This window comes from Gymnoscopelus braueri (assembly GCF_963280865.1).
Source record: "Gymnoscopelus braueri genome assembly, chromosome: 8".
Taxonomy (NCBI): Eukaryota; Metazoa; Chordata; class Actinopteri; order Myctophiformes; family Myctophidae; genus Gymnoscopelus; species Gymnoscopelus braueri.
In genome coordinates, this window is record NC_137609.1 from 27,372,602 (window position 1) to 27,394,775 (window position 22,174).

General features: G+C 43.1%; 1 protein-coding gene across 11 annotated transcripts in view; it reads left to right on the forward strand.

The window, feature by feature from the left end:
* LOC308091157 (unconventional myosin-XVIIIa-like) overlaps window positions 1-22,174 on the forward strand; it is an 82,960-nt gene that overhangs the window by 13,145 nt on the left and 47,641 nt on the right. For 4 of the 11 annotated variants that reach the window (XM_080436567.1, XM_080436558.1, XM_080436557.1 and 1 more), the window contains exons 4-20: window positions 716-796; window positions 1,049-1,108; window positions 2,984-3,049; window positions 4,401-4,488; window positions 6,628-6,734; window positions 6,934-7,110; window positions 7,293-7,503; window positions 8,433-8,575; window positions 8,754-8,854; window positions 9,172-9,235; window positions 9,339-9,483; window positions 10,630-10,800; window positions 12,199-12,289; window positions 12,803-12,995; window positions 18,088-18,174; window positions 21,462-21,600; window positions 22,093-22,174. The exon at window positions 22,093-22,174 is cut by the window's right edge and continues 78 nt beyond it. In XM_080436567.1, the coding sequence (XP_080292693.1) occupies window positions 716-796; window positions 1,049-1,108; window positions 2,984-3,049; window positions 4,401-4,488; window positions 6,628-6,734; window positions 6,934-7,110; window positions 7,293-7,503; window positions 8,433-8,575; window positions 8,754-8,854; window positions 9,172-9,235; window positions 9,339-9,483; window positions 10,630-10,800; window positions 12,199-12,289; window positions 12,803-12,995; window positions 18,088-18,174; window positions 21,462-21,600; window positions 22,093-22,174 (2,006 nt within the window). Of the gene's footprint in view, window positions 1-715; window positions 797-1,048; window positions 1,109-1,875; window positions 1,909-2,983; window positions 3,050-4,400; window positions 4,493-6,627; window positions 6,735-6,933; window positions 7,111-7,292; window positions 7,504-8,432; window positions 8,576-8,753; window positions 8,855-9,171; window positions 9,236-9,338; window positions 9,484-10,629; window positions 10,801-12,198; window positions 12,290-12,802; window positions 12,996-18,087; window positions 18,175-21,461; window positions 21,601-22,092 lie in introns of all 11 variants that reach the window. The other 7 variants (XM_080436560.1, XM_080436559.1, XM_080436562.1 and 4 more) reach the window with 6 other exon arrangements.

The window sequence follows — 22,174 nt, forward strand, 5'->3', positions numbered from 1 at the left end:
GGATCTAAAAGTCACTTGTGAACGTTGCCGATTCGCACGTGTTTATGGATCAATAAGGCTTTGCCTTCTTCTCAAATTCATTTCTGTGTGGATGTCGATCAGTATGTTGGTTGAATTCACCCCTTCTTACTTTTTAACTTTTCCATTGTCATTTCATTTATGGTTTCTGTTGAAAAGAGCTTTGACAGAAAGAAGCCAGCCTGACTAAAGGCCTTTGCAGACAGGGTGTGATTTTTTCACACGAAAAAAAATGGACAATATCATTTTTTAAATGAACACATGGTTCTCTATGACCTCATGCACACCGGCTCCGAACTTGCCGTGCGGCAAGTGGCTGCGGCGGTGCGTTATTTTTCCGAACCTGTTTTTCCAAAGTTTGATTCCTTCCGCCAAATTTGTAGACTGGTGAGAAAACATTACCAATCGACAATTATTCACACAGTGGCCTTTTTGCTTTACTGTATGTCATACTGTAAGAGCACCACCCCTTTTAAAATCTGATATGGAACCAAAGCTTCACTATCACTCTAACATCATATTTCAGTAACTCATCTTTGTGTGTGTGTGTGTGTGTGTGTGTGTGTGTGTGTGTGTGTGTGTGTGTGTGTGTGTGTGTGTGTGTGTGTGTGTGTGTGTGTGTGTGTGTGTGTGTGTGTGTGTGTGTGTGTGTTTATCATGCACATTTGCCTTTGTGTTTAATGTATGTAATGTAAAGGTAAAGGATGCCGTGGCCTCTACTGGTAACCTTAATCCTGAGGTTACAGAGTCTAAGACTCATCCTACACACAATGAAAAGGTGTGTGTTCCAGGCTGCAGCCAAAAACACAGATCAGAGTGTGTTCTCTAGAGTGCTTTTATTATTAAGACTTTAATAATACAAACAGTTAAAATAAGAATACAAAGGACATGTAATTTGGTTTTCAGAGGTCTTGAGTAGACACTGAGGGCAGTTACTTCAGAACTATAGTTCTGTGGACCCTTTTCATGAATATCTTTTTGATGACACTCTTTCAGTTGCTGGTTTTATATGTATACTGTTGGTTAACAGGTGATTCCTTCCGAGGAAGATCACAACCGCGTGAAGAGGATCTTTTCCAATGGCAATGAAGTAACGTCACTCTCCCTCAGCTTGTTTGGTTTTATATGGCCTGATGCTTAACCTGTGTTTACCCTGCCATGTCAACCTCTTGTTACCCAGCATGAAGAACAATAATCCAAATGAGTTTTGATTGCTGCCAGTGGGGTTGCAATTACAGGAGTGCTCTCTGATGTTGGATGTGTTGTCTAAATTGAGCGCTGACAAGCTTTTCAGTGCTGAGCCCATAAGTCCAAGTCTGAGTTATTGGCACAAACTCAAGTAAAAACTGAAGTCAATGCCCCTGCGTAAGTAGGGAGTAGAAACCCTTTTCTAAAAGAAAAACACGCTTTGTTCTACTTGGCCAGATCAGTGAGTTGGACTCATATAAAGAGTTTGTGCACCCGAGTGCTTTGTGATATACTATATCTATTTTTGAGTGGATTGCTTACCAATGTTATGGCAATGGAATTTGTTGTGGGGAAAACAAAAAGATACATTGGCATGAAGTATTGTGAATCTCAATCTTGTGTAGACTATTTTGACAGCATAACAAACTATACCTCCCTGAATGTCTTTCTGTTTCTCCTCTGTCTCATTCTTTCACGGACACGAATGTCCATGGAAGAAGGTCTAAAAGAGTGGGTGGGTCTAAATGGGTGTATTTTGTCCTCTGTGGTTATTTGAATATTTGCTACTCTCCTGCTCTCTTATATCCTACTCTTTGTTTCTCCTTCTGCTTTTCTGCGGGCCACTGGACCTTGGCTTACTACTGTCTCCGTTGCTGTTTGCATGGCTAGCGTTCGACTTCCAAGCGCTCCATCTCCTCAGAGGTACTTGTTGCTCTGCCATGCTTGTCCCCCGCTAGGCCACGCCTCCTCAGCCCCTCCCCCAGGGCAGGGCGTGGCTGCTGGAGTCAGCGCTCTCCTCTACTGACCCCACTGTTTCTAATCATTGTTGAGCGTGCTTCCCTTCACCTGTCACTGCATTCTCCCCTGGGGTGATGCATGAGGCCTCAAATATCCAGTGTTATTGACATAGCTGCTCTATTGTCAACTTCATACTGTAGCTCTATTGTTAACTTCAAGTCCTGCATAATGAGCTGGCTGTAGTAGCTGGACCTAATTATAACCGTCAACTTAGGGCCTGTCTGTGTGGAGTTTGCATGTTCTCCCCGTGTCCCCTAGGGTACGTACCCTCACAAAAACATGCAGTAATCCTGGTCTCTATACTGCCTCGCCCTGGTCAGCCTGATGGAGGGGAAAGGAACTGGTTGGAATAACGTGTTCCTTCTACGCACTACGTCCAACCGGAGAAACTCCCCCCTGTCGGGTGATAAGAAGGCTTGTTAGCTCTCATGCATTGAAGGAGGCATGAGCTCGGCTCTGGGCTCTCCCTAGGCTGGCAGAGGGAGTGTAGCGCCCAGGATTACTTAGACAATTGGCACTGGGTGAAAAAAAGGGGGTTGCAAAATCGTGGGATAATATTTTTTAGAAAAAAAAGAACCGTTAACTTGTAGCAGGTTCCATTTACAGTACCAAAGAACCACAATCCTTTATCCTTTTGATATGTACAAATACATGTTCTTGTGTATGCATTTTTCACAGTAAAAACATCAATCAATCAAGCGTCAAAGCTAGCCGGTGCAGCTGACTTTTAGTCCCATACGCTAGACACAGGCGGGTTGTTGCCTTGTTCAGTTTACCACAGAAGCATTTTGCAGAACAGAGGTAGCTTTCACTGTAATGTTTATGTCTGCATGTTTAGTTTGTTTTACCTTCATTGCAACTCATGAGCATTTGGATATCACGGTTGTTTGCATGTGTTTCAGTGTTGAAACAATTGATTAAAAGTGACCTCTCTGTTAGCTCCTCAAATGACCCCGTCCTGTGTCATTTCCTCCTCCAGTCTAGGTTGGCAGAGGACCCTGTGGCCATCTTACAAGCAGCGCATGCTGCAGCCACCCAGTCTAAGGTCTGGCTATGGCTATTCTTGTAGTTCTGGCTGCACCCTGCCTGTGCTCATATCTTAGAATGTGGTGTGTTAGTGCAGTGGTTCTCAAAGTGGGGTCCGGGGACTCTCAGGGGTCGTTTAATGGGTTCCAGGGGGACCCCAGCAAAATGAGGAACAACCACTTTAACCCATATTTTATTGTTAGTTCATACAAAAATAGCAGGCCTACATGATGCGTTGTGAGTGCGTAGAACTGCTATTTTTGACACATTTTGAAAAATCGTGAAACATTGGGGTCCCTGGCACAAAATATTTTCAGATGGGGTCAGTGGCCAAATACATATCAATTTGGGGGTCCTTGAGATAAAAAATGTTTGAGAACCATTGTGTTAGTGAGTCAATGTTAAGTTTTATTTCTAGGATGCTGAGAGTCAGAGGTTGGATGAAGTGAAGCTGAATGAAACACTTCTGACAACCTTTTTTTAAATGATTTTTGACATGCCAAAAACCAGGTTGAAAGTGCCTACATAGCATTCTGTAGATGTACTGTATATGCCGAAATCTTTATTGGTTTTCAATGTGCATATGTGATTGCCATTGTTTACTGTGGTATACATATATGCTAACCGCATATTTTGTGTGTCTGAAGTCTGTTTTCATATTTTCCTCCAGGCATGTGATGTGGTATTGCCGTAGTGTGTGGTTTTGTGGATTATAATTATTTTTTTGATGAGAAAGAGCTGTGGTAGTTGTGTTGTCACACATTGATACCATGGACCCCAGGTCATGCTCAATTAGCTCTGAGCTGTTCTCCAATAGGAAACAATTTAATTAACTCCTCTATTAATCTTTTGCCATAATATGTTTTTTTTCCACGTTCCTTTTTTCATTTAATTGTTTATTTTTTCAGGTCACTGCGCTATTAATGAAAAATTAAAACAAATAAAAATCAAAATAAATGAACAATGGATTTAGATATGTAGTCAGTGCATCCCTGGTACTGAATTATACGGAATATGACCACTATCACAGAAGCTTTGATTGATTGATCGATGATTGATTGATTGATTGATTGAAATTCTTCTTGAAATAGGTATAATCTCTGGCTAATCTCAGATCTTGCTGATGAATTTCACTGCATATGCAATCTAGCATGGTCCTACATTGTAGAATCCTCAGCATTAATTCAACTCTGAAAGTTGCAGATGGACAAATTAACCCTGAGGATATTATAATATTGTCCTAAGTTTGATTAATTTACAGTGCATTGACCCTCTTGCATGACATTATTTGTCCTTGTTTGCCCTTTAGATCTCGGTGTTGTGCCTTTTGTTTTTTTCTGTTGCTTCATGAAAGATTATTTCTCACCCAGGGCAAGACTGAGGAGCAGATATCTACAGAGAAGGCCTGGTACAACACTGAGAAAGTATGGCTTGTCCACAAGGATGGATTTTCTTTGGGTTGGTATGATTTCAGTTGCTTTTCAACTTGTTTCTTTCAGGTTATATCTGTTGGAAATATATTCTAAGATAAGGACTCAACCTGGTATTAATGTAAAAGAAAAAGTGAGCTGTATACAACAGGGGAAAAATCTAACAAACGAAAGGGGTAAGGATAGTTTGTATGGACGCGTGTGTGTGTGTGTGTGTGTGTGTGTGTGTGTGTGTGTGTGTGTGTGTGTGTGTGTGTGTGTGTGTGTGTGTGCGCGTGTGTGCGTGTGCGTGTGTGCGTGTGCGTGTGCGTGCATGCATTTGTGTGTTCAGGTTGCCTCTCATCTTCTGTGATAAACAACAACAACTCCTCCTTTTTGGAGTTGTCAGGATTCGAGGTGAAAGATTCAAAATGTGCAGTATTCTACGAAAGGTGGAGTGGGGGAAACTACTGGTATCACTCTAGAACAGATACAATACCTGGGTTCACAATCTACAATAAACCTCTTAAAGTCTATTCATTCATGAGACTAATACATATTTGGGTCACAATTTTAATGTGGCAGGTGAGTGGAAAGATCAGGTAGATTAAATAATTTCTGAGTATTCCAGTAGACTTGATTTAATAAATGGATCGCCCCTGCCACTTATCATGAAACTGAAAGCAGTCAGAGCAGTAGCATTGGCCAAGGTACAACATCTATTCTCCAATTTACTTTTACCACAAAAGTCACTACGTGACTTGAATGATAAAACTGTACACTAGAGTGAGACAGTGGACAGACCTGATACACATGCAACATGTGACATCATATTTCACAGTAAACTTGAGGGTGATCTGGGTGTTTCCAATTTTGATATATTGCTACGAGGCTCTCCCAAATGTTAAATATATTGAACAGTGTGTAAGAGAGTTTGCTCAATCTTCTCTCTTGGACCTGAAAAAGACGCACAGTCCCTCTGGCAAGTGGTTCGGATCCTAGCTTCCTGGGCTTCAAGAGGAAACCCAGTGGAAAGCTGGACAGAAGCTCTCCTGGCTTCGGTGTGGTTGGACTGGGCAGACTTAAATTGTCTGTGCTGCTGGGCAGAAGTTACCCTGTAGTGGGTAGGGTCTAACTCTGAGGATGTTATATTGGAACACAGTATCTCTGTCAGAGCAACTGTGAATGTGTGTTGAACGGAACACCAACTTCCACTGACTATTGCCTGATACAGAGGCCTCCAAGTAGGCATGACAGAATAGTGGATTTCATATCAAAGGATATCTCTTCTATTTTCAGGTCCTCCACTATGCTGTATAAGAATTCTACTTTGAAGCCAAGTATGTTTAGTCTGTGTAATGAGGCTTCAGTGTTCTCTAACATTACAGCTAGATCTTGTTGTCAATGAAAATCATAGGGAGGTGTTCATTCTTGAGGTTGACTGTACTTTTGATTACAGCTTAGAGGAAGCCTTTCTAACCAAATGCTAAAATATCAACTGGAGCAGACCATAGCACATCTAAGCTACAGGTGTAAACTTTTAGTTTTTACATTTGGTAGTCTGGGGCACGTGTACAAGTTGGTTGTGAGAGGCTTGCAAATGGCCGGCCTCTCCAAAAGGAGAGCCAAGCAGTTAGCGAGGTACTGCTTAGTAGCTATTATAGGAAGCCTCTCAGTTTGGAGGAGGCGTTGTTTCCTTTACCCAGGAATGATGTCTGCTGTGTCTGACAAGGATGTCAACATATATGTAACAATGTTCTTATTGTCTGACTGCACTGCCAGTGTTTATGTGGACATAAATAAATATTTCATGTGTGTGTGTGTGTGTGTGTGTGTGTGTGTGTGTGTGTGTGTGTGTGTGTGTGTGTGTGTGTGTGTGTGAGTGTGTGTGTGTGTGTGTGTGTGTGTGTGTGTGTGTGTGTGTGTGTGTGTGTGTGTGTGTGTGTGTGTGTGTGTCTTTCTGGGGCATAAACTCAGTTTAAACAGAATTTATTTGAGGAGAGAGCAGACTAATCCGTTGAATTAAACTAACCTAGTTTTCCAAATTGAACACTTGCTTTACTTTTCAGGAGCTTCCTCATTGTTCAGGATGATATAGTCACACAGAGCTATCAAACATCAGTGCATATCATTTTAAAGTGTATTTTGTTCCCCATTGCCTGAAATAATAATGTACTAAATTACGCAGCCACTCTACTGAAGACCCAGCCAGGCAGTCTGCCAGAGGGGAAAGTCAAAATCCGCCTGGAGAGCGATGGATCCCTGCTGGAAGTGGACGAAGAAGATGTGGAAAAGGTATTTCATTGTGCACTACAGTATAAAGTTGACATAAGCCACATAAGATTTGGTGTAGAGGGAACTAAGGAGGCAACCAAGTAGGCTACAGACCCCTGGGGGGCCCGATCAACAAAGTATATAGGGTTTAATGAATTCGTTAAGTTTTGATGATATTTTTCTAATGCATGTATGGCGTTCCTTTCACTTTGAACTGCAGGCAAATCCTCCGAGGTTTGACCGCGTGGAGGATCTTGCCTCGCTACAGTACCTGAACGAGTCGAGTGTAATCCACACCCTACGCCAGCGGTACGGGGGTAACCTGGCACACACCCACGCCGGTTGCAACATGGTGGTCATTAACCCCATCAGCGCCCCCTCCATGTACTCTGAAAAGGTAGGACGCAGCCTGTTCATGCGCTGGGACTGATCCGTTATCACACAGGGAAGGATCTTTAAACTGGCCACAGATGGCGTTCAGTATTCCAGCAAGCACCCGCCTGTGTGTCATTCTATTACATCATCGCCTCCTGTTTCTCCTTCTCCTCCTCTCTCTGTGTGTGTGTTCTCCTGCCCCAGGTGATGCACATGTTTAAGGGCTGCAGGAGAGAGGACACGGCTCCTCATATTTACAGCATGGCCCAGTCTGCCTACAGGAGCCTGCTGACCACTCGTCAGGACCAGTCCATTGTGCTGCTGGGCAAGAGTGGCAGTGGCAAGACCACCAACTGTCAACACCTGGTCCAATATCTGGTCACCATTGCAGGCAGCACCAGTAAAACCTTCTCTAGTAAGTTGCACCCAAACAATGCAGGTGATCACGGGGGACTTGCAGCGGACGAGTCCCGTCCAACGCTATGTTTCTATTTCTATATTTGATTGTTATTATCTTGTAACAGTTATGCTTGTACCAACTCAAAAGTTACAATTTGAAATGTGACTGATTTTCGCTGTCTACACCACACTCACAAACCCACATGAGAGAGAGAGAGAAGGAGAGAGAGGGAGGGAAGGACTGGGTCATTTATTGTTATTGCGTCTAATTATAAAGCCATATCTCTTAGTAAAACGTATAGCCTAGTCATTCATTAGGGGTTAAAACTTGGATGGCGTGTGTTTTTGAGAGACAATGTAGCTGTCCATGGTACTAAAGGTCACTTAGTGGTAGTCTATAGCAGTGGTTCTGAAATGTTTTTGGCTCCTGTACACCCGTTCCCTAATTTCTGAATATAAAGTACTGCCTTTACCCAAATACAATATTTTGTTTAAAAAACATAGCTAGCATATGATTCTATGAATGAATGATAACCCACCTTTTGAAGAATATAACATGGAGTGAACAATTTTCAATTAGTGCCTCCTGAGCAGATTTATTTTAAACTGTGGCCATAAAATTTCAGTGAGTCCAGTTTTGATGAGATCTATAGGATCTATAGTATACACTGTGGTTATAAGGTATGTACAAATCAATCACAGTGTTCTCCAATTGGTTTCTGAAACGGGCCTCCAAATGGCAAATTGTTTTAGCGGCAACCAATTTAGGAAATTCCATGTTTGTGGTCCCGTGCTAAGTTGTAGATCTGCACCTTTGCAGGTGATACTGTCATAATGTTACCCGATGTTTGTGTGGTACCAAATAATGCATTACAGATGCCATTTGTCTGTGTGCGGTCCTTTTTTCTTTAAAAACAACAACCTATATTTTTATATGTCTATTAGCGGAGAAATGGCAGGCAGTCTACACAGTTTTGGAAGCATTTGGGAACGCCTCTACCTCCATGAATGGGAACGCTAGTCGCTTCTCCCATGTTGTTTCCCTCGACTTTGACCAGGCTGGTCAGGTGACCTCAGCCTCCATCCAGGTAATGATGTCATCAAAGCAGTCCAACTGCTCGATGTCTACCTCTTTCTCATCTGTGAATTCAGATGAGACATTTGAATATGATGGAGCTGATTTCACAGACCCTGTTATGCTACAAAATTGTGGTTTGAAATGGTATTTAGGTTACTGTGGTAATATCTTATCCTCATGTCTTTCAGACCATGCTGCTGGAGAAGACAAGGGTGGCAAGAAGACCAGAGGGAGAAGCTTCCTTTAATGTCTTCTACTATCTGATGGCTGGAGTAGACAGCTCTCTTAGGTTAGGATGAATACTCGAACATCATACCTAAAACTCTGTTCATAGTGGGAGCCTGTGTATAGCCATACTTATGTAATATATAATAACATGTAATCATCTACTAAAACCAGTTATCAGCTGAAGCATCATAATATCAACAAATAATATGTAGGGGGGGAAATTGTATCATTCAACGGGTCAGTTGAATTATTAATTTTGCACAAATACTCATTTGCCAGTACTGAATACGATTTTTTGCTGACTGGACATATGGATGTGGTCAAATGTTAAAAGTCTTCTGCCTCGTCTTTGTAACTAACAGCTGCTCTCTTTCCCAGAACTGAGCTGCATCTCAACCACTTTGCAGAAAACAGTGCATTTGGAATTGTGCCTCTTCCCAAGGTAGGTGGCTATTAAGACTTTGTACCAAAATAACTGTTCTTTTTTCTTTTATGGAGTAACAGTAACCAACGGAACTCCCATGAATATGTGTGTTGTCTCTCAGTCGGATGACAAGCAGCGGGCCTCTCAGCAGTTCTCCAAGCTGCAGGCAGCCATGAAGGTTCTTGGGATCAATGCTGAGGAGCAGAAGGCCTTCTGGCTCGTCTTAGGAGCCATTTATCACCTCGGGGCTGCAGGGGCCACCAAGGGTAAGACCACTGAATACCTTATGTGATCTCAGTGTTAATTTAACTCTGAGAGTGTACAAAAGCACGCTCTCTGAGTTACAAGTGCATAAACACTAAAGATTGTACAATGTAGCTGGACAAATGTATTCCTGGGCATAATGCTATGTAAAATAATACCATTATTTACTGATATAAATATTGGTCAAAATACAGTATAAACTTTGACAGTATTAAACAAATTGCCACACTACAATTAAATAATATCTTAATAGTATCTCTCTAACATTCAAATGTCATGTTATCAATAAAGTATGGTGTGGTATGGGGACTACATATCACACCAATGTAGAGGTTTTTACTATTTATATTTATATTTACTATATAGGCTTTATATTGTGGATGTTGACATTGCAGTATGATCAAAGTGACACAAGAGGGCAGCAGAGATCTCTATTCTTCTGGAAATGCCAAATGAGACCCTGATACATAAAATGTGTTCCTTTTCTTTGTACATATCACATACCCTTTATTTTAATATCTAATACAGACAGTCTTACTGCATTATTAATGTGTATACTTTAGAGTGTTAATGTTTAATGTTTTTTTAATAAGTCAGAAGACCCTACTTTTGTTTTTCTAGCAGTAGACCAGTATGTCTTTCTGAAGTGTGCCACTGTCCTCTTGATGTGTTCAGTTAACTGTGACGGCCCTACTTAGACGATCTATGGGGCAGGGCATAGGGTGCAGGACGCACTCACAATTTGACTGTGTATGAAATTAAATTGCACGGTGGTTATGCATTGTGGAGGATATTATTTGATTGCCTTCCCACCCATCATCTTCGGCAAGGCCGATAAAATATATAGAACTCATTCTTTGCTTGAATAAGAAAAAGCCTTTAAAACCGCCACAAATGTGGAAGGCCGGGATTTGGCTTTTGTGACCTCCGCCAGACAATATGTATCTCTGGAATGCAATTTTGTGTCCTCAAACCACTGTCATTATGGGGAGGGCTGTGAGTGCACGACGTGTGCAGTCATTTCCAGCCTGACCGGAGACATAATCCTACCCTGTCAGAGGCAGGATTGTCACCACACTACCAGACTAGTCATGTGCCTGGGGCGCTTGGCAGAGGGGCTAATGGGGGTTTTCATGGTCGTGTCTCAGCTGGCAGGAAACAATTTGCACGTCACGAGTGGGCCCAGAAGGCGGCCTACCTGCTGGGCTGCACCCTGGAGGAGCTGTCCTCCTCCATCTTCAAGCACAAAGCCAAAGGCACTCTGCCAAGAGTCAGCACCCTACGGCAGCCTGCTGAGGAGAACGGCACGGGAGACGCAGGTAGCCTACAGACCACACGCAGCAACCCTGACTATCTCATCAGTCTCTGCATTCAGCTGGTTATCTGGCCCCCCCCTCCTCCACACACACACACACACACACACACACACACACACACACACACACACACACACACACACACACACACACACACACACACACACACACACACACACACACACACACACACACACACACACACTCCCTCATCACCTGGGGGAAATTGCATGCTCTGTAAAAGTAAAAGCTTATCTAAGTAATGGCTAGCAGAGCTTCACAGTGATAAGTACACACACTGTATCAGGACAAGGAAGTTGAGATCCGCTCTTCATTCATTGCCCTTGAAATCATAATTGACTTGCATTGATTTTTTTTCTCCTTCTCACACACGTGCACTTCTTCTGAGTTTTATCAAGACGACAATGCACCTTGAAGGACGCGAGCACACACACACACACACACACACACACACACACAACACACACACACACACACACACACACACACACACACACCCACACACACACACACACACACACACACACACACACACACACACACACACACACACACACACACACACACACACACACACACACACACACACACACACACACACACACACACACACACACACACACACACACACACACAGCTTATCACAGAAGAGATGAATGGCCGGCCTCAATTTCACCCTGCTTGTATCTCCCCTTGCACAGCACATACAGTATGCGCGTATAGTGACACATACAGTCCCACACGTGCGTGCACCCGCACACATAGCAGTGGTAAACCAATGGTGGGCTGTGAGAGAAGTCCAGGTGTGTGACAACCACACATTTCTATTGCAGCATATATACAAAAAGAATTATGAATATCTTTTAATTTACTATCTCAGTACTTTGTGAGCACGCATTTCCAAATACAGAGGCAAATTCTCAAATTAAATATATATTTGAACCACTTTGACAACCATTTTGTTGTGTTACAAAACTATCCTTTGGCGTCAAGAGCCTACAGCATTCATTTATGAGCAGGCCATCCGAAAGTTAATGACAACGGAGCTACGAGAGGTCTTGCCAAAAAGACAACTGAAATTAATCTCAAGTGTGAAACTCCTAAATGATGCTGAGCTGCAGAACTTATTTAAAGCCAGTAGAATAGCTTACGGCCCTAATACATTCACAAATCAAATATGCTACCATGTACAATACCGCTTGTATCAAATATAGCGGCCTTTTGACGTTGGCTGCCTTTTGATTCAGCCAAGCATTCCATTCTATGTCAATGTATCAATTAAAAAATGTTTGTCCTTTTTGGACAATGATGTTGTGAACTTACAGTTTTCTGTTTGCCTTTGTGCCTGGCTAACCCCCAACACACATCACCCCATAACAGGATCCAAGGCCTCAGCGATGGAGTGTTTAGAGGCCATGGCATCTGGGCTTTACTCTGAACTTTTCACCATCCTCATCTCCTTCATCAACCGGTGAGTCTGCCTGCTTCTCTGCAACCGCAATGAGCTCTGCAATTGCAATGAGCTTTCATCAGAAAAACTGTATAATATAAGCGAGCGCATAAGAAAAGCTGAAATAGAAACTGCATTTCTTTCAACAAAAAGTTCCTAATACTGCAAAAAACAACACTTCCATCCCTGCTTTAGGTTTTTATTTATTTTTCTTTGTTAAATAAACCCTGATGTAGACATTTACTGATGTCGTCTTGCCCATTAGTAATTATTTGTCCAACGAATGCACGTGTTTGATGTAAGTACGATCTGGTAGTAAATGTTTTCAGCCTAGATTTTATTTTTTGGCTTTCAGGCCTTTGAAAAGTAGGCTAATTTGACAGTTGTATGGAAATGTGATCGCTAACTACTTCTAGAACAGCTGCCAGACAGAGACAGTGTGGAGCCTGCCTTGTTCCTGACAGTCATCTTGGTTTTGTACCTGTGTGTGTGTGTGTGTGTGTGTGTGTGTGTGTGTGTGTGCGCTTGTCTCAGGGCCTTGAAGTCCAGCCAGAACTCCCTGTGCTCGCTGCTCATCGTGGATACGCCAGGCTTCCAGAACCCACGGTTGGCAAAGCGGGAATGCGGTGCCACTTTTGAGGACCTGTGCCACAACTATACCCAAGAACGACTGCAGAGCCTCTTCTACCAGCGTACCTTTGTCCAGGAGCTGGAGAGATACAAGGAGGTAAGGTCACGTGGTCACTCTCTCTATCTCTGTCTCTCTCTCCCTCTCTCCCTCTCTCTCTCTGTCAAACACACTCATTCTAGCATGCATTCTCTCTTTCTCTCTCCACCTCTTTCTCTCTGATGTATCAACATTTATTATGTACACGTTATACTTCAGAGACACAATCCCTCCTCCCTGTCACAGCTTTGACGAGCTGAAGTAATTCTTATGTGTCACCTCCTCATTGATGGTGCCAGTGTTCACCTCCCCTGCTGAGATCAAACACAAACTCTCATGGGAGCCACGACCTCACCACACCCACCCAGTTGCTCCGTGATGAAGACTAGCACCTATTTTCTCACTGTCTCCCTCTTCTCTTCCAATTCCATGCACTAATACTAGTTCATGATAACAAGGCAGAATCGCCCTTGCCAACCCCAAATCCAGCTGCATATTTTTACCGTATAAATATCTCCAGGATAAAGTATTTCCTCTCCTTTCCTGACCTAGTTAAAGACAGTTACTGTATGTCTTTGTTTCTTCCAGAAATGCACAACTCACTGGCGTACCCGACTCCCAAAACTCAGATATATCCAATTTATTCAAAACACAGAAGGTCCCATAGTGTCTCTTAATAGGCAACCTGTATATGCATGAATTAATTACAAGTTCTACTTCTAAACTGCCAAAGCATTGCATGGTCTTGCCACACGTACTATCTCTTCATATTCCTAATAGTTGTAAGCCAAAGCAAACACGCAGCTCACAGGAATAAACATTCACTTGTTTTGAAAGAAAACACCAAGAAAGACAGCTGTCTGACTGATGAAACTATTTTCCTGGCAATATTAGTATTCAAGTCCAGACACAAGGCCCTTATATTTCAGCCAGCATCCATCCTTAACTCCCTCCATGCGAGCCATTCCTCTTTAATTTGTTTCCCTCACTACAGTCTGATAAGTACTGTACTCTCTGTCAGGACACGCCAATTTAGGTCTGCTCTTTGTTCAATACCCTTGGAATCATAATTGGCTTGCATTGATTTTTTTTTTTTTATATGTGTGTGCACTGCAGTTCCTTGGACTTTGATCAAGACATCAATGTCTTTTGTTTCAGACAATGGTCAATGTCCATTTCTATCATACTCATTCACTAATGTATGCAGTATACACACGCACGCACATTTACACACGCACGCCACGCACGCACATTTACACACACACACACACAGACACACACACACACACACACACACACGCACATGCACACACACACACACACACACACACACACACACACACACACACACACACACACACACACACACACACACACACACACACACACACACACACACACACACACACACACACACACACACACACACACATGCTTATGGCAGTCCATCGTTATCGATGATGACTTCATATCTCTCGGCGGTAAAAGGGGGGTTTTCAGCTCATGCCACCTCATGTGTGTGGATCAGTAATTGGTCAACACAGCCGTAGACCAATTGCTGATCCACACGGGGCAGGAGTATGTTGAACCTGGTTGGACAGTCCATGCAGTGCGCTCATGCTGCTGTCTGCGCTTCTCTGCGCGTCTCAGGGATGTCTTCTCCTCCAGGTGGGAGACATTTGAGAGGCAGGAAGAACGCCAGGTGTCTCGATCTGCTGCTATCCTTTCCAGGTTTGAGGGTGGTATGTGGCAGTTCTTGAGTAGCACCTTCATGTGGTCCTTGTAGCGCTTTTGTTACCCTCCTGCAGACCTCTGGCCGGATTGGAGTTGGCTGTAGAGGACCTGTCGTGGTATACAAGCTGCAGGCATACAGATCACATGACCTAGCCAGCGGCTAGTCTGTCTGCGTGCCAGAAACACCTCTATGCTGAATGAGTTGGTTCGTTCATAGATCTCTGCATAGGTCATGTGGTGCTCCCATGTGATACAGTTTACAGTTTACAGTTTAGGCATTTAGCAGACGCTCTTAATCCAGAGCGTCTTACAGTAAGCAAGGACACAAGATAATACATCATAATACATCATAATACATCAAATGCATAAAAAATAGTATCTAATAATAAAGTAATACATAAGTAACCAATAATCTAATAATAACTAATACATACGTAAACCAAGAACCTATCATCAGCCTACTTTGAAGCTATACACACTATAGGATGCAAGGTGAACAATGACCTGGTGATGCACAGAATCCTTCGCAGACAGCGGATGTGAAAGGCCTCCAGAGATCTGACGTGCCGCCTGTATGGTGTCCAGGCTTCAGATCCATACAGTAGAGTGGACACACATACTTCCTGGTACACTGCTGCCTTGGTTGATGCCTTCAGATCTTCGTTGGTGAAGACCCGTGACCTTAGGTGACCAAACGCGGCGGAGGCAACGTTCATGCTGTATTTGATTGTCTGTATCAACGTTGCAACTGTCTGAGAGGATACTGCCGAGGTACTTGAAGTGTGGCACAGTTTCCAGAGGGGTGTTGTCAATGTAGAAAGTTGGTGTGGGAGTCTGCGTAGAGCTTGGTTGGTGGACTATTTGTGTTTTCTTGATGTTGACCTGAAAACTTACAGCCCTGTAGGTGGCAGCTACCACATTGAGGGCATGCTGAAGGGACTCTGGCAAGTGGGCAATCAGCGTTCAGTCAACAGCATACTAAAGTTCACAAACTTGGAGGGCAGTATTCTTGGTGGATGCCTGGAGGCACCGGATGTTAAATAGGTTTCCATCCAGGCGAAAACTCATGCTGACTCCATCCGTGTTCTTCAGAAGTTTATAGGAGATGAGTGTAACTGCTGTAAGGAATATATTGAAAATAACCGGGGCTAAGACACATCCTTGCTTCACTCCTATTTTGACATCGATTGGGTCAGACTGTTGTCGACCTATTCGAACCCTGGCTTCCATGCCATCATGAAACTGCTGGAGGATAGAGAGGAATTTGGGTGGGACCCCAAACCAGCTGAGTATGCCCCAGAGAACTTTCGGTCGACTGTGTCGAAAGCCTTCGACCAATCAATGAAGGCCATGCACAGATCTTGCTTGTGCTCTCTGGATTTCTCCTGTATTTGCCTGGCAACAAAGATCATGTCTGTTGTGCTACGGTCCTTCCGAAATCCGCATTGGGTTTCTGGCAAGATGTTTTTTGAGATGTGCGTAGCCAGGTGGGAGAACATGGATTTTGCCTGCAACTGACAGGAGTGAGACACCTCTGCTGCTGTCGCAAGACGACGTATCACCTTTCTTTTTATAGATGGTGATAATGGTGGCATCTTTCCAGTGTTGTGGGATAGTCTGAGTTGTCCAGATGGCAAAGATGAGTTGGTGTAGCCTGCGTGAGAGGAGGTAACCTCCACACTTGTATACTTCAGCAGGGATGGAGTCTGAGCCTGCACTTTTATTGTTTTTAAGACATTTGATTGCCTTCCAGACTTCATGAAATTAAGGGATTTCATCAAGTAGGGGAACAGAGGGGAAGGTTCATCCAAGATTGGGGTTGCTCTGGTTAAGATGGATGCTGAAGTGTTCTGCCCAACGGTCTATTATTTATTGTTGTTCCTTAATGAGAGTGGTGCCATCTGCAGATCTCACTGGTGCGATGTTTCTTCTCTGAGGGCCATAGATGGTTTTGATGCCGTCATAGAAGCCATGTGTGTTGTTGACACCTGCGAGATTTTGAATTTATGCCCTCTTTCTTGTCCATCTGCCGTATAGCTCTTTGTGTTTCTGCTTTGATGGTGGATAGTTGTTTTCTGAGGACTACTGATTGTGGGTTGACTACAGCGGTGGTATGTGCCTTGCGCTTTGCCTTGAGGAGGTCGTGGATGCAGGGTGCATTTTCGTCAAACCAGTCTTGGTGACGTTTTGTGGTGAATCCCACTGATTCTTCAGCAGCACGGTAGACGGATGTGCACAGTTTGGTCCAGGCAGCATTTGTGTCCTTGATGGCAGGGCTTTCCGGGATGTTGTAGCCTACAACTCGGCTGCAAATCGTTCTCTTAGTTGGTGAGTGGCTCTGAGGGAATGAAGGGCACGCAAAGCCTCTTGCTGGAAACCCAATGCAGCGGGCAGATCTCCAGGTTGACTTTTTTTTTACAACCATTAAAATCATAATGGTTTAACTCCCCACAGCCTCACAACACATCGCAAGGCGCCGTGTTGTGAGCTTGTAAGTCTGATATTTTCGATACGCAACAACACCGTCGTACGGCGAAGCACAAATCAAGCTTTACACCGCTGTGTCTCCTCCTAATCAGTGCTGAGTACGGGTCTGGTTCGCTCGGGTGTTATGATAACTGACCCAGGGTCCAGAGGTGATAGAATCTGAACCAAGCCGGGCCATCATTCATGATGACATAATTAACATTAACAAAACAAAACAAAACAAAAGCTGTAGGTTTTGCATATTAAGGTTGAATGAAATGTAGAGTTGCGCAAGCAGTTCACTCACGCCCTCCTGACTTAATTCAGTTATTTTTTGGCAAGTGACACCTGGAGTAGGCTAGATATTAGTTAGGTAACTACACAGGAACAGATTGCATCTGTGATAAAGTGGAGAGAAGTGCAGCGCTAATGTAAAGAGGTGTAATTATCAGTTGGGTGCATGACAGTCTGCAAACACGCATGTGACGTTAATTATGATATGGGCAATTAATTTATTCTTTGGCCGGGTAAAATATAATCCTGTCAGTCAAGGTGGCCGGCCCAAGAATTGCCTAGCGGAAACCCTGACGCGCGTGCGTGTGTACACACACACACGCACGCACGCACGCACGCACGCACGCACGCACGCACGCACACACACACACACACACACACACACACACACACACACACACACACACACACACACACACACACACACACACACACACACACACACACACACACACACACACACACACACACACACACACACGCACACACACGCGCACACACGCGCGCAGTGATGCTCTGCCTCCTACATTTAAGACATGTTTGTTCTATCACACTTTATTCTTCTGATTAACCCCATCATCAGTCATTGATGACTCATCAACAAAACACAGATTTAATCTGTCTGTCTGTCTGTCTGTCTGTCTGTCTGTCCATCCAGGAGAACATAGAGCTTGCTTTAGATGACATAGAGCCAAGCACATCTCTCTCTGTGGGGGTCGTAGACCAAGCATCAAGCCAAGCCCTGGTAAGGATTATATATTATTTGCTTTTTTTGGGCAGTGAAACCGCCCCTATATGTGAGGTTTGGACATCGACATTCGCTGCACTGTGATTGGCCACCATTGTACCCCCCCCCACCTATTGTACCCCCCCAACCCTGCACTGTGATTTCCCACCATTGTACCCCCCTAACCCTGCACCGTGATTGGCCACCATTGTACACTATGGTGGCCAATTCAGGACTATTCAGGACTGTGATTGGCTAGTGAACACATGACACATGTGCATAGCCCTATAAATAGAACTATGCAAAAAAAAACCAGTTTTTTTTTAGTTAGGGGTGTACAATGGTTGGTCCACAATATTACTTTTCTTTAAGTGAACTTCCATCACTGTGATGACCACTGTGACCACACCGCCCACTTCACACTGGGTGTGATTTTTGGGCGGTGAAACCGCCCCTATAAGTGAGGTTTGGATATTTGTACAACAAATCCTGCGCTGTGATTGGCCAAAAACTTGTGGGTAAAACCCTGCACCGTGATTGGCCAATCACAGTCTATTCAGGACTGTGATTGGCCAGTGTCACATGACACATGTGCATAGCCCTATATAAGAAACCATAACTTTAAAAAAAAACATACATTTGTTTTTTTAAAGTTATGGTTTCTTCCATCATAAAGAGTGTTTCAATAAATGTATTTATTTTTTGTACATGATTGGTTGACTCCATTCAGTATTGTGATTAGCTAGCAAGACACCGCCCACTTCACACAGGGTGTGATTTTTTATATCTTGTCAGAATGACACGTTTGTTTTAAAAAACCAAATGCTTCCAGGTCCGTTTTGACCTGCTCAGAGGTAAACTAACACTCAGGGTATTACTGTGTAGATATTTGCACATAACAGACTGGTATTGGTATTATTCACTCCCCTCCGAATCCCTCAGTGCATCAGTCCGCCCAGATGAATCATGTCCCTTTCATGTTCTATTTTCTCTCTGCAATCTCTGGGTGTGTTTTATTCATAATATTTCATGATTTTGGATCAAAGAAACACAGACCGCAGAAGTTTTGTATATAATCTTCTACTGCAACAAAGGAAATCAATGTTTGGCTTCTCCAGCTTGTGAATTGTGCTATAGAAAACAGAACGAGGGCACAGTGCAGAGTGTCAGGGATCCGTTTGGTATATAACTCCAGGGTGGTTGGTTTAAGCGCTTTACTCTTTAAAGGTTCCCTGCTCCATTGGGGATACTATCAAATGAATGCATCGAACCAGAGTACATCAGACCAAAAACCAAAGCCATTGATCCTGCCGAGGGAACACATCCTTGTGCATTGCCAAAGCCAGCATGTGAATGTTTGGTTCAATCTGGTTCAAACTAATAGAACAGATGACAAGGTAATTATGGAGGTGTTTCAATTCTCGATAGCTGCTTGCTAAGATAACATTGGGGTAACACAGGGTCAGGAGGCTATAATTATCCAGCCAATCCTACAGCACATGGTTGTGCTGTAGGAATTAAATATGAGAATACTGTGTCAATTTGACAAGAAAATAATGATATTTAGTATGTGATTTTCACACTGTACTGAAATAAATGAAACCCAACAGCTTCCTCAAAAATGTATACAGTGAAGTCATAGTTAATGGACCAAACATACCAAACAACTCTATTGTCTTTTGATAGTCCCTTTTTCCTTTGTGAAAAGTCACAAACAACTGAACTGACTGTGTCATCTTGTAGACCACAGATTGCCATGTTGACATGTCAGTCTGTTCCTCATCCAGACATAACTGCCTGTCATTACTGGCTCAAGTCTGGCACAACACTACTTTCACTTTTGGAAAAATTATTATCCCTGCTGGATAACATTTAATATGAAAAATAAGAAGGGAAAAATAACCCAACAGAAGGCAGCACCCCCCGCGTATGAAGAATGATTGGCAGACACCGTCACTGCTCCTCAGGAGGGGGTCAGAGGGAGTCTTCAGCAGTTTAAGGGAACAAACAAAAATGGTATCCTGCGGTCTATGGATCTTTTCCTTTCAAATAGATCAGTGGAATCCATGCTCTGGCTGTGAAGCATACCTTTTCATATGAGTACAGTACAGTACGAGTGAGTCTCGACAAAGTCAGCAGTCTGAAGCTTTGGTGAGTCATATGGATGGAAAGCAGTCCATTGCGTCGAGGCAGCGTTGTGTTTATTTTGGTGAGATCAGGCAATCTTGCTCGTGTGCAGAGGGTTGCAGCACCAACAGAGCTTTTCACGTGGACATTAATTAACCCATTCAATCCGGATCAACGCATCTACAAAATGTCTTCTAAATCCTAGCTGGTTTCTGAAAAACTTATGTTGCTATATCAGTGGTGCTCAAACCTTTTCATGCCAAGGACCCCCAAAATGTTATTTGGCCGCAGACCCCCCATTTCAAAATATTTTGTTCCAGGGACCCCTCCCTCCCCAGAAGCAAAGATTTTGATTTACAAAAAATGTATATATATATTCAAAGATTTGCACAAATGTTCACAAATGTTAAAAAAAATAGCAGATCTACAAGCTTATAGTCAAAGCTCAAGCTCATGTGCCGTGGAAGCGCTATGAGCTTGTATATCTGCTATTTTTTGAATATCCAAAGATATCTAAAATGACACTGATGCGTTCCCGGATTGAATGGGTTAAATGTGTAAAAAAACTGCCCTGATGCGAGTGTGCGTGTGTGTATGTATGTGCTTATGTGTCCTTATGCACATAAGCACACATACTTACAAAACGTTAATGAAGTCCACGATCATAACACCAGAGGCAGCTCCACGAATCATGTTCAACCCAGATTTGGCTCAACAAAGGGAATGAACTCGTTCTCATGCTATTCATCAAAAATGTGGAATGCCCTACCAAAAGGAGTAGAGTGTAAAACCCTACTCACTTTCAAAACTGCCCTAAAGATACACCTTCAGGAGGCTGCAATTCGAAAATGGCCCCTGTCTAAGTCTTAACCTACCCCCCCCCCATTTTTTTCCTTCTCTTGTACATATTTTTCACTCTTTATGCCAGTAACCTGTAGACTGATTGTATGACATTCTGTATAGTAGTGTGTATATCTGTCTGTCTCTTATATGTCATCATGATTTGTGTGCATGGGGATCTCATCTTAAACAAGCTCAGTGCTTAATGAGTCTTCCAGTTTAGTAGACCTTGTATTGTGAATTTGTACTTCCATGTACTGTTGTTCTTATGTCTTACTAAATAAAGTACATCAATCCATCAATCAATCAATGCATGCATGTTAATGTGTGTTTAACAGGTGCGGACAGGAAGAACAGATGAAGCGCGGGGGCTTTTGTGGCTGATGGAGGAAGAGGCGCCGTTGCCTGGGGCTTCAGAGGAGACATTGCTGGGACGTCTGTTCAGCTACTACGGGCCCGCCGAAGGAGAGAGTAAAGGTGGGCAGCCAATAAGGTCCATGTTCTTTGACCGGTGACAGGATAGGTGGGCACCAAGGAAGAGTGGGCACCTCAGTGTTAAATTGGCAATTCTTTCCAAAATGTAAAAAAAATTTTTGGAAAATGTTTTTAAGTAAAGTATAGATTAGAACATGCTTAAACATTTGACAATTAGGGTCTAATATTTCTACAATTGCTACAAATTGCGACAAATCCTGGATATCCGGTCATTTTGTGGTATAAACAAGAAGTTGAAGGATTATTAATTAAAATTAAGTCTGATAATGATGCACCGTGCATGTTCACAATCTGTAGGCTATACGTTACATTAAGACAATTTTTTAAATATTAAATCTTTTAACATTTTGGACAAAATAGTCAATTTTACATCGAGGTGGCCAAATGTCCCTAGTGCCCACCTATCCTGTATCCCTTTGACTTCATGATGCTGCTGTTTTAAATAATTGAAGTAATGCAGTGTGTCTATATCAGGCCACACTTTGCTGCTGAAGAGTGAAAGGGCTCATCACTTCTTACTGGGCCACAGTCATGGCACTGACTGGGTGGAATATGA